This window comes from Zootermopsis nevadensis, unplaced genomic scaffold (genome assembly GCF_977971745.1).
Source record: "Zootermopsis nevadensis isolate Lab colony 2312 unplaced genomic scaffold, Znev_1.0 Znev_ptg000010l, whole genome shotgun sequence".
Lineage (NCBI taxonomy): Eukaryota > Metazoa > Arthropoda > Insecta > Blattodea > Termopsidae > Zootermopsis > Zootermopsis nevadensis.
The window spans coordinates 7522529-7533112 of record NW_028259142.1 but is presented as its reverse complement, the minus strand read 5'-3'; the positions used below and the strand labels follow the sequence as shown (position 1 = coordinate 7533112).

General features: G+C 40.9%; 1 protein-coding gene and 1 long non-coding RNA gene across 4 annotated transcripts; one reads left to right on the top strand and one right to left on the bottom strand.

Moving 5' to 3' along the window:
* Positions 1–25: 25 nt before the first annotated feature.
* Positions 26–4245, top strand: LOC110833800 (uncharacterized). Its single transcript, XR_002544347.2, has 3 exons — positions 26–176; positions 858–1050; positions 3316–4245. It is a non-coding gene; the product is annotated as an uncharacterized LOC110833800 (long non-coding RNA).
* Positions 2170–10199, bottom strand: LOC147874193 (kelch-like protein 10). 3 transcript variants are annotated; one of them, XM_087346416.1, is made up of 4 exons: positions 8853–10199; positions 6460–6678; positions 2917–3024; positions 2170–2470 (listed from the first exon to the last, which is right to left on the bottom strand). In XM_087346416.1, exons 2-3 carry the CDS (start codon positions 6655–6657, stop codon positions 2956–2958), a joined length of 267 nt encoding a protein of 88 aa, XP_087202542.1. In that variant the 5' UTR covers positions 6658–6678; positions 8853–10199; the 3' UTR covers positions 2170–2470; positions 2917–2955. The 3 variants fall into 3 exon arrangements, 2 of the variants coding, with proteins under 2 accessions (XP_087202542.1, XP_087202541.1); XM_087346415.1 differs by having other exon boundaries at positions 2170–3024; XR_015534476.1 differs by lacking the exons at positions 6460–6678; positions 8853–10199 and adding an exon at positions 4982–5983 and having other exon boundaries at positions 2170–3024.
* Between the last annotated feature and the right edge of the window lie 385 nt (positions 10200–10584).

The window sequence follows — 10584 nt, the reverse complement described above, 5'->3', positions numbered from 1 at the left end:
GAGAAAGTGAGGAAACAATATACAGTGGTGAAAGATGTAGCATCGGTTTACACTTAATGGTTATAACACTACTCAAAGTACACGTAAGAACTGGCAACAACGAACGAAATAATATCATAAAATAAGAATTCCTTTAACGTGCTAAATGTATGTCTAAATGCAGTACAAGTTTGCAGGTAAAGTCAATTTAATTTTAATGTGATGTAAATGTAATGTAAGTAACTCAGATTTTCATGTTGATAGAAAATATGCAACCAGTGATCTACTGTTACTTTCTGTGCTTTCATTTCATGAACTGTATAAAATTAGAACATAATAATGCCACCATGATTCATCTCTGAAAATGCTTTAATTCAAAATAATTTAGTTGAAATGCAAGTATAAATAAAGATTATTACAAAAGTACATATATATAAGAAGAAGAAGAAGAAGGCAGATCTGGGGCAAGTTGATGATGCGGAGTTGCTTCACATAGGTAATAATTCTAGTTCTCCCCTTTTTTTACATGGCGAGAGAAGACATTTACATTTGTTGGTACATGCACTTTTGTTTTGCAACCAGTCTACAAAGCTACAAATTTTCTCAGTTGTGAGTATGTAATACAGAGTAAAGTTGATTTTATTATATTTCTAGTCTCTGAAATTGTTCAGAATACATCATACATAATCTGTGCTACATCACTGTAGCGCAGAGTAAGAAGAAAGTGCACTTTATGTTTCATGATAAATTTTGTTTCCTCTCGCTTTCTTTAATAGATTTACTGTTACAAAGTACCAGGAAATGTAAAGTTATACTTTCCCACTGTGAATGTAGGAACTTCGTAATATGGCAGTAACACACAATATTGTTGTTCACAGGGACCTAGGTTTGTGTCCTGTTTGCAGATATTTTACTCTGCAGTGAATTTTCAGAATGTGCTGAATACGAGGTTGTTGCTGTGGTTTGCAGCCTGTGTGAGATTGCAGAAGCCCTGCGGCAGTGTAATGTTTGTCATTCTGAACTTTGAAAGTGTGCATTCTGTCTCATAAATGAAATTCTTGGCCACACGAGGTAAAGTTGAAAAGTTCATAATTTACTCTATAAGTTTTTGTTTTGTGCAAAAATTAATTGAAATTACAGTTTAGTTCTTGCAGTTAATATAATTTAATTTGCAATATTTAATATTCTTCTGCTGTTGTGTGAGTTAATGAGCTGACAGGATAATTAATTTTCTACCTTAAATTAAGTGGTCATAATTACAATATAGGTCTCTTTTGTTACCTGTCTTAAAACCCTTAGAATGAGATTTAATAGCAGTGCATAGCATTAACTTCATTCTCTGAAATCACCACTTTATGATCCAATAAAATAATCTCAAATATCTTTTGAATAACAGAATGGAATGGCTATCCTCTGAGGTACAGATTTTTTCCTGTGAAGTTCAGAATAGATTTCCATTTTTGAAACTTGAGCATAAGACATACATGTTTGTTTCATGAGGTGTGACAATTACATACCTGAAATGCCCCATAAAAGTAGTGTTAATTACTTGCACAATAATGGTTGCTATCACTTTTGAAGCAGTCTTCCTGCATACCAATACACTTTGTGAACCAGATTATCCTCTGCTGGAAACGTTTCTGTTACTCCTCTTTAGGAATGCTCTTCAGGATGGCCATTGCATGTCCCTGAAATTCTGTGGCCCTCCAGAGGAGTGTTCAGTTTAGGGAATAGCGAAAAGAGGTGAATCTGGTGGATGGTCCAGTTTCAACATCAATTTCTGGCTAAAACAAACTCGTGGACAGCGAGTGATCATTAGCAGGGGCATTGTCATGATGTGTAACTTTGCCAGTATTTCCAAATAACGCTGGTTTGCTGCTTGACGTCGTTCAACAAACTCAAAGTGAACAGTGCTCTTGTGATCAAAAGGGAAGAAAAAGACAAACAAGGATTGTCTTCACCTGACCCTCCTTGAGTCTTTTATGTCACTTGTAGACAATCAACATTTTCATGGCAACAGCATCTTCAACCTCTGTCAACATCCACACAGTAAGATAACTAAAAGAATTTGTGAATATAGGCCTGCAAGTCGCAGAGTTGAAGGATGCTTCTGAATCACAGCATGCCCAAGACCTAATATCTGGTTGATGAATATGAGGACGTAAGATGAGATAAAGATAACACAGCATGTACAGAATCAATGTTCATTGCCTTAAAATTCTTTGGTACACAGTCCCATTATTATAGAATCTTAATTAAAACATCAGTTTTTATTTAATACACGAGCAGGAGTCCTTTCTTCAGTCCCTTCTTTCTTACTTTCTTCATTCCTTTCTTTCTTGTTTCCTTCATCCCATGCCTTATTCCAGACCCACATTTTTGAACAAGGGGGCACAGTTGCAGTGTTATTACAAAGGCTGCATGCAGTCAGACTGTGAACTGGTTCTTAATCTGTTACTGCACAACATACGCATTGGCAGCACTGTGTTTGCTAGAAAGAAGAGCAGCACGCGAGAATTAACAGGTTGTGGGGGACTGCATGCCATAAAATTTGAAGGCACAGAATATTTTCCCGGTGAACGCAGTGGATGAAAGAGATTCACTTCACATATGTGCTTTACGTTGGCAGATCCCAGGGCTACTTAAATTAATTATGCTGCAGGTCAGGAATGCCAAATTTGGGAATGGAGTAGGAATGGGGGGAATATAAATCACTTAGCGATGGGTTTCGGACAAGAGGAAGCATGAATTTGTACAGGGACTTCATGGTCAGTGTTCTCTTGGGATAGTCACATTTGAGATGCTTGATTTCTTTTGCCACATTCTGAATACACAGAGAATTTTGTCAAGGAAACCTTTTGGAAAATACTGATGAAGATGTGCAAAAAACTTTTACTGCATGGAGCAGTCTCTTTGAGAGGCTGGCTGCATGCTCACCTAATTTAAAATTAGCCCTGTATAAATATGTTCGTCCTTTTATGGTGAGGAGTTGTTAGCATCCCACCTGAGTTCCAGCTTCCTTCTATTTCTGGATGCCTTCTCCTCCTGCAACCAGAGGAAGTGCCATGCTGTGGTAAAAGATGACTTAATAAATTGGTATTGGTAATGTAAATTACATTAAGCTAATTCAGGTTCAAGTTCACTGTTGGACTTTACACATAATGAAGACATCTGTTTAATTTTCATGGGCCTAGTCTGCGTTTAAAACAAAGATACATTTCAATCATCATGTCTTAATAAGACATACTTTCTTATCTTGTAAACACCATATTAGGTAAGTTCCAGTACGTTTGAATTTACTTACTAATTTTTCGACTTTCATTATTGTTATTGCAGGCTCGCTCTTACATAGCTGCAGTCCTTTTGCCTAATGAATTATACTGAAGAGGAAATTCTCAGCAGTGTTGAAGTTCGGGACGTGATGAATGATATTTCGGCTACAGTTTCCAGATGTTGTGGCTTTGTAATTCAACTTACAATGTTAATAGTTTATTTGAATCTATGCAGTAAATGATGTTTTGTTATTTGCCATTGAAACTTACACATGAATATAAACATTTTTGATAAAATGCTACATATTTGCCCATTTTTAAGTTCTTCCAAAACATGTAAAAAAAACTAATGCAGTTAGAACTCCATTCTTCACTGTCTGCATCCTTCAGAGTAAGATGCAAAACATTCAGAAACAGTTCCTTTACAATTTTACATCCACCTAAGCTGTCAGCAAATTACTGTAGTTGAGGTAACATGCTTTTTTCTATGGCACCATCTTCTGGTCTTCTCAGGAATGGAACGGAAATGGGTGGAAGTCCTGGAAACAAAACTAAAATGTTAAGGGGATCATTCTTTAGAAGGAATTGTTACTGATGGTGTTGAAGGTTAAAAGGGGCAAGGGTCACGCCAGTCGTAAGTAGCAAAGTGCTTATGCTGAGAGGCAGAGGCAGACAATTGGTGGGTCAAATAACTGCAAAGAAACTGCAGCTGACACTCAAGAGCATGTGAGTTAATACATGACATGAATGCACAGTGAACACTTGTCATACATAATAATGCTCGTTGAAACAAACAGAGCTTGCTGACACAATACACACCATATACTTATTAAAGAGGGCAATATGTCTAGTAATCTTTGTTCCTGACTACTCACTTTCTGGTCAGAATTACCATTCTGTCAGCAGATGACTTTGTATTTTTCTTTTTAGAAGCTTTAAGTGAACAGGTATGTTTTATATTAATATTGGTGTATAGTAAATATGTCTCTCTGTATTCATTTTAAATTTACTTAAGTGTTACAATTTTATGTTTCTTAAATGGCCTGGATGCAAGAACTTGATATGACAATGACATGTACACTTTGTTCCCTCTGGAAAGATCTGAAGACTTTCTGGTCATTAGATACTGAAATGCAGTAAAATCTATGACCGATATGCTGATGGTAATAAGGAATGAACATTGCAAATGGTGTCATAATGCCGCATTGTGTGTGTTCTTTTATCATAATTAAATGAATAAAGTTTTGATGAAATTACAGTAATTCCATTACTGTCTACAGTCTCTTACAGCTAAGAGTTCTAACTATGTGCTGCTGCTTCTCCAACTTTAATTTGGCCTTTGCAATTGTTCCTTCCTTGATAGCCTTAAGTGCGTCTTCATACTGGCAACAAAGAGTTTGTCTTGATGCCAAGTTTTGCTTAGTCCAGATGCCTTCATGTGTCAGGCGATGAAAGTAATTATGTGTCATGACAATAATATGAAGAATAAGTGCAGATTAATTTCCTGACACCTCCTGCAATAGATAATATATGGTTGGGTGATTCTTAATTGCATGCATTTCATTTAAGGATTGTGTTCTACTCCTAAAATAAAGCCAAGATAAAGCTCTTATAATCAAATGGTCACAAGTGCCTTGTTAGAGGGTTCAGCAATGAAACATCAGTTTAAAAGTAATATTTGGACAGGAATAACTGGTGATCACCTTATGAGTTAGTGTTTCAACTCTTACCCAGTATCCTACGTGAGCGATTAAATGCGAGCGTTGCGAGTTGCGTGGCTGAAGCGGAAATATCAAATTGGCTGTTTGTGTGGTGCTGTCCTAGGTTACAGCGAAGCGGTCAGCGGCAAAAGTCCGAGATCAAATATTTTGATATTTTCGCGCGAGTTGCTGCACTGGCCAGTAAGGCGCATGCACAAGAAAGCTCTGACCGTGCAGTACACGGAAGGTGCATGCGCAGGAAGGCCGTGTGCTTCTATTGCGGTCTCTCACGGAGGACACAACAAGCGATTCCCTTATATCATATGACACCCCATGCTGCTTATGCAGCTCGCTTGTTATCGCTTACGTAGGACATAGCCTTAGGGTGTCATATTTACATTTTCAACAGAATTGCCTCAAATACTGTTGGCTGTACTATTGAAAATGTGATAAAATGTGGTTTTCGCATGGCAAAGCTCCTGTTCATTTTACCTGCAACATAAATGAGCTTTTGGACTCTCATCACACTTGCTGATGGATGAGATGAACCAAATTGACTTCACGGCCTCTGTGGCCTGATTTTACACCTACCAACTCCTACCTGTGGGGGCATCTGAAGGGCATAATTTACTGGGAAAGAGTCAACATGGAGGACTAGCTTTGGCAATTGATTCAGTGGCTGTGACAGTAATTTTTCAGGGTACCAGTGCCAGCTCAGTTACGCATTCAAAGTAACAGACAACATTTTCAGAAACTTTTGTGAATACTTTGCGAATATTAAAATCCTGTTCAGGCGTGGTGGGTGGCACTCGACAAAGACCGTGAGAAATTAACTTGGAGCAATCGTGGAATTATGAGAGGCGAAGGAAACAGGGAGACCCGAAGAGAAGCTCAAAAATTACCAGTGCTCTCGTCAAGTACGACAGACAAATGTAGAATTAATTTCTGACATTTCAGGTTCGTACGATGGTAAAGAGAGATGTTGGGGTTTTATCGACGCAAAGCTGGAGGCAGCACGTCCCCCACCCGACCCCAAACAGTGCCCCTTCTAATTCACGAAGCGTTCCCACGCAGATGGAAAACATCGACATTATTCGCTACTTCATTTATTACATTGAAATCCACACTGACGATTAACGATGACTTCGTTTCTATCTAAAATCAGGAGACAGGTTGCCATGACAGTTGATGTAGGAAGCTTATTGTAAATGGTATTTAAGGCAAACTTCATATCCTTCGTCGATTCCTATTAGAACTTACATTGTACATGACACTCAGCATGTGAGTAATTTATGTATTTCTTATTTTTAATTCAGTCTTTCGGTCTTCCTTTAAAAAAGGGTTCACTGCAATGGAAATGAACACGAAATAACGAGGCTAAGAGGTCCTTGTGATTAAGCTTAAATAAATAATTACTTAGTGAAAATAAGCAACAAAAGACGAAAAGTAGTTTTATCCGAGGCGTCATTTAACAAGGCACGGTAAGAGTAGAAATGCGTCCAACTCACCACACTCCACCGGTCTGCTCGTGCGTCGTACGCTTCGATCACATCTCCGTGGTGAAACCCACCAATAGCAAACAGAATGTCCTGTGGGATTTGCGGGTAGGCGAACTTCGGTGTCACGAATTCCTTCGTCATCATTTCTGAGCCGTGCAGAAACGCGAGTGTCTCCGATATCAAGGGTCTGCACGCCTCATTTTCCATCACGTACGGGTGATTTGATACCTGTTTAAGAGGTAAATGTGAACCTTATAATCCTTTAGGAAGGGATGCCATGTTCCATTGCAGAGGAGATAAGATATTCACAAACAATTTGGTAGGGAACTCGCCGAAATACACTATGGTATATACAGAAAAATGTGTTTTTTGGTTAATGTAACGACGCTCTTAACAAATAAACAGGTTGTGGAGAGAAGCGAAATCATTGTTAAATCGATCTTAGGGAATTGTATTGAAATGTGTTTCAACCGAAATTTAAATACTTCAGTAAGGGTTGCATTTTGAGTTACTTTCAAAAACTGTAATTTATTTCTCGTCTGTCCTGTGCGAGATGCACGCTGCGATCACCACATTCTTTTTGATTCGATTTTTTTCACACTTATTCGTAAGAGGTGAGTGACTGAAATCACAGGACATTTGACCTATAGTACAAACATTTTTTCTCTCGGTTTAAAGCGCTTTATAGAATGGAAGAATGAATATCATAAGTTATACGGTTGCTTCGTGAGATGACAGATACAGAGTGTCCGCATGAAAGATATCCAAAATAAAATAATTATATCTTAGAAAGCATTTATTATACACATTTATGGGTTACATCATTACAAAGGGAAACTATAAGAAAATTCTGAGTATATAACTTTTTCAGTAAATTTCAATGTGGGCTCCCCTGGTGGCACGACAAATATCCAGACGATAGTCGACCTCGTTCCACGTTGCTTGAAGCATGTTTGGTGTTACCGTCCCTTATGCGGGCTTTCAGGTGTTGAAGGTCGTTGATCTTAATGTTCTTCACATAACCCCACAAGAAAAAAATCCAATGGGGTTAAATCTGGCGACCGAGGCCAAGCGATTGATCCACCTCTGCCGATCCATCTCCCAGCCATCTCTCTGTCCAGGTGATTCCTAACATGGTGGCAGAAATGTGGCGGCGCCCCATCTTGTTGGAGGATAGTTTGAGGTGGTAATTGGGGCAGCGCATACAGCTCCAGCATGTCCAAGTACGAACGTCCGGCCACAGTCTTTTCCGAAAAGAAAAACGGCCCAATCAACTTGTCGTGCATTAAGCCCGCCCACACGTTCACTTTGGGGCTGCCTCTCTCCAACTCAAATGTGACATGTGGATTTTGACTGCCCCAAATCCTGCAGTTGTACCCGTTTACAACTCCATTGATATGGAACGTCGCCTCGTCCGAGAAGCACACTTGGCGGAGGAAATCGGGTGACGCGTCATTTCTTTCTAGCATGTCCACAGCGAAGTTTGTGCGTGCTACTTGGTCAGTCGGTTTTAGTGCATGAATCATTTGAATCTTGTACGCTCTTAGGCGGAGCCTTTTGTTTAGCACATCGTGCACTGTTTTACGTGGAATTTGTAACTGCAAGCTAGCAGCACCAATTGATTCGTGCGGACTTCGCTGGAATGCCTCTCTAATGCGATTGACATTTTCTTCAGAGGTCCGTGTCTTTCCAGGAGATTTTACACGCAACAGACTACCTGTAGTCCTCAGTTTATTGTCCCAGAACCGAAAGCTTTTCCTTGTAGGAGGTTGACGTCCATACTGCTTTCTAAAACGACGCTGGACAGCCGTAAGACATTGCAACTCTGCTAGCCACAACACGCATTGAACCAATTCCTGTGGTGTCGACATCGTTACTGAGCTCGCTGAAGGTCACCAGCTGGCGCATGCGCGTATGCCGGGCATGAAAAAACTTTCAGAGTTTCCCTTTCCGATGACATAAACCGGATACGTGTTTGACAATTAGTTTCCGAGATATAGATTTTTTATTTTGGATACCTTTCATCCGGACACTCTGTATTTCGCTACCAAGGCTGAATCTAAACTAATTTTCCAGCGCAGGCAGCTTTGTAGGACATGATTGGTTACAGGATTTTACAGTCCTCTGTTAGGCAAGTCAAGTTCTGCTGCGATCACCACGCAGGGGACACCAACAGAAATTTTCCTAAATACGTATTTATTTCCCTTTGCAAGTTAACCACATTTATTATAAACGTGCAAACGAAAACTAATCTCCCTCTGAAATAGTCCACATAAACCCTCGAGGGGTCACTACCACCGCGTTAAGTGTCACCGGTCAACAAGAAAAATCACTCAATGCCGCACTACGTGGCCTTAGTAAGTAAGTAAGTTTTACGTTGCGTCCACCTTTACTGTACTCACTACACAGGAGTCTGAGTGGGTCCAAGACCTGGTCTGAACATGACGGCGAGGCGAACAGAAAAAGATCACTGTTTCTGCCGAAATAGGAACCCTGGTCGTCCAATCCGTGGGCCGTCACTTCTCTGCCTGCTATCCTCCCATCGCGGTCATACTAATATTTGTTAGAAGTCACAAAAACTTTTAATTTATTTTGATTTTATTGATTAATCATGTAGTTCAGTTTGCAAAGCTTTTACTGCGTTCCATCTGGAAACTTTCCCAAAGGAAACGACTTATGGAGTATGGATTTAATTCAGCCTCCAGCGGATTCTTAAACAACGAATGTGCAGCAGCAAGAACAGAATCCGGAGTTCGATTCGCTCTGCCCGTTTGTCATTGTTTACTGCTGTGCGCGTCCTTTCAACTTTTGGTCGCGTCGTGTCTAGAGGAACTGCTGCTCCCTTGGATGTGTTCTGGGTTAGGAGCACGATTTGACGTAACCCAGTGATGCAGCGCTGACATCTCGATGAGATCAATTGACATTCTACTCATGCAGGCGGTGTATTACAATGAGGTTAATTTTGGCATCACAGGAAGAGCTATGAGCATTTGTTTTTGTTGTGTTCTGAAGTCAAGTTGAGTGCAGTGCATAATGGAGACAGTAGTTATTAAAGTGTGGAGCACGAGTCAAATTGGGCTGGAAAACTGGTTCTTCTTTAATGGCTGGCCAGTCCGTGCCTCAAAGGCATCGCCGGTATTGCCGCTTCGTTATAGAGTTTCTCAACCACTGTGCCGCGAAACGATCGTAAATATGCCACGACTTTTGACGTGAATACGTCTTTAAAATCAGACCGACATATGGGGTACCAGGACGGAAACGGCGATGTAACGTTTGCAGAGTGATCCATTCCGACACTATAACTTCGTGACTAATAACACGATTGAAATAAATGTGGTCTCGTTCGATCGGGTATACGACTACGATGCGAGAATGACCTTGAGTTGGCGCCGCGCATGCGCGAGGCGCGGGTGGGGGCCCGCGGCGACTGGCGGCCATTTTGGGCGTTGGCGAAAATTTCCGGGCAGTATATCTCGCGACCCCGAGGTGCTAGCGCGCTGATATTGGTGCCAAACGAACGATTTCGTCTAGATCTGTCGATGTAAGCCATAAATGCTTTGTAAAATTTTTTTGGTGACAAATCAAAAATAAGTCGTGAAAAATTTAAACTTTCTGATGTCGGCCCATACTCACCGAAAAGCCCAGAGGAAATACAAGCAACGCATCTCATCGGAAAGGGCGTCTAATCAGCCATCGATCAGTACCGCCATGTCCGTGGCGGAACGAGTGAGACTGCTTCGGGAACGTCGGAAAGTCGACGCGGCGCGCGCGGCAAACGACGACGCGAGCACCTAGCGTGAGTGAATGCAAACCGATCCGCACCATCGACGTGAGTCGCAAACTGAAGATACAGGAATCATCCGTTGGTGACATATGCCCATTGGACGTTACCATCAACGATCACACGAAGTTCCTCTTGGGAGTCGTATACTTACACCCGAATGCGTCGGCCTCTGAGGTTGAATTCTGTCTGTATCGATCGCTCATATTCGGAGAGCGTTAAGAAAATCTTTCCCAACTTCGAACCCGACACGGAAACTCCGATCGTTTTAACGGGGGACTTCAACATCGACGTACGACGCAACCAGTCTCTGGTTGAATTCATGCAACGCGAGTTCCGTCTGCAGTATGTGC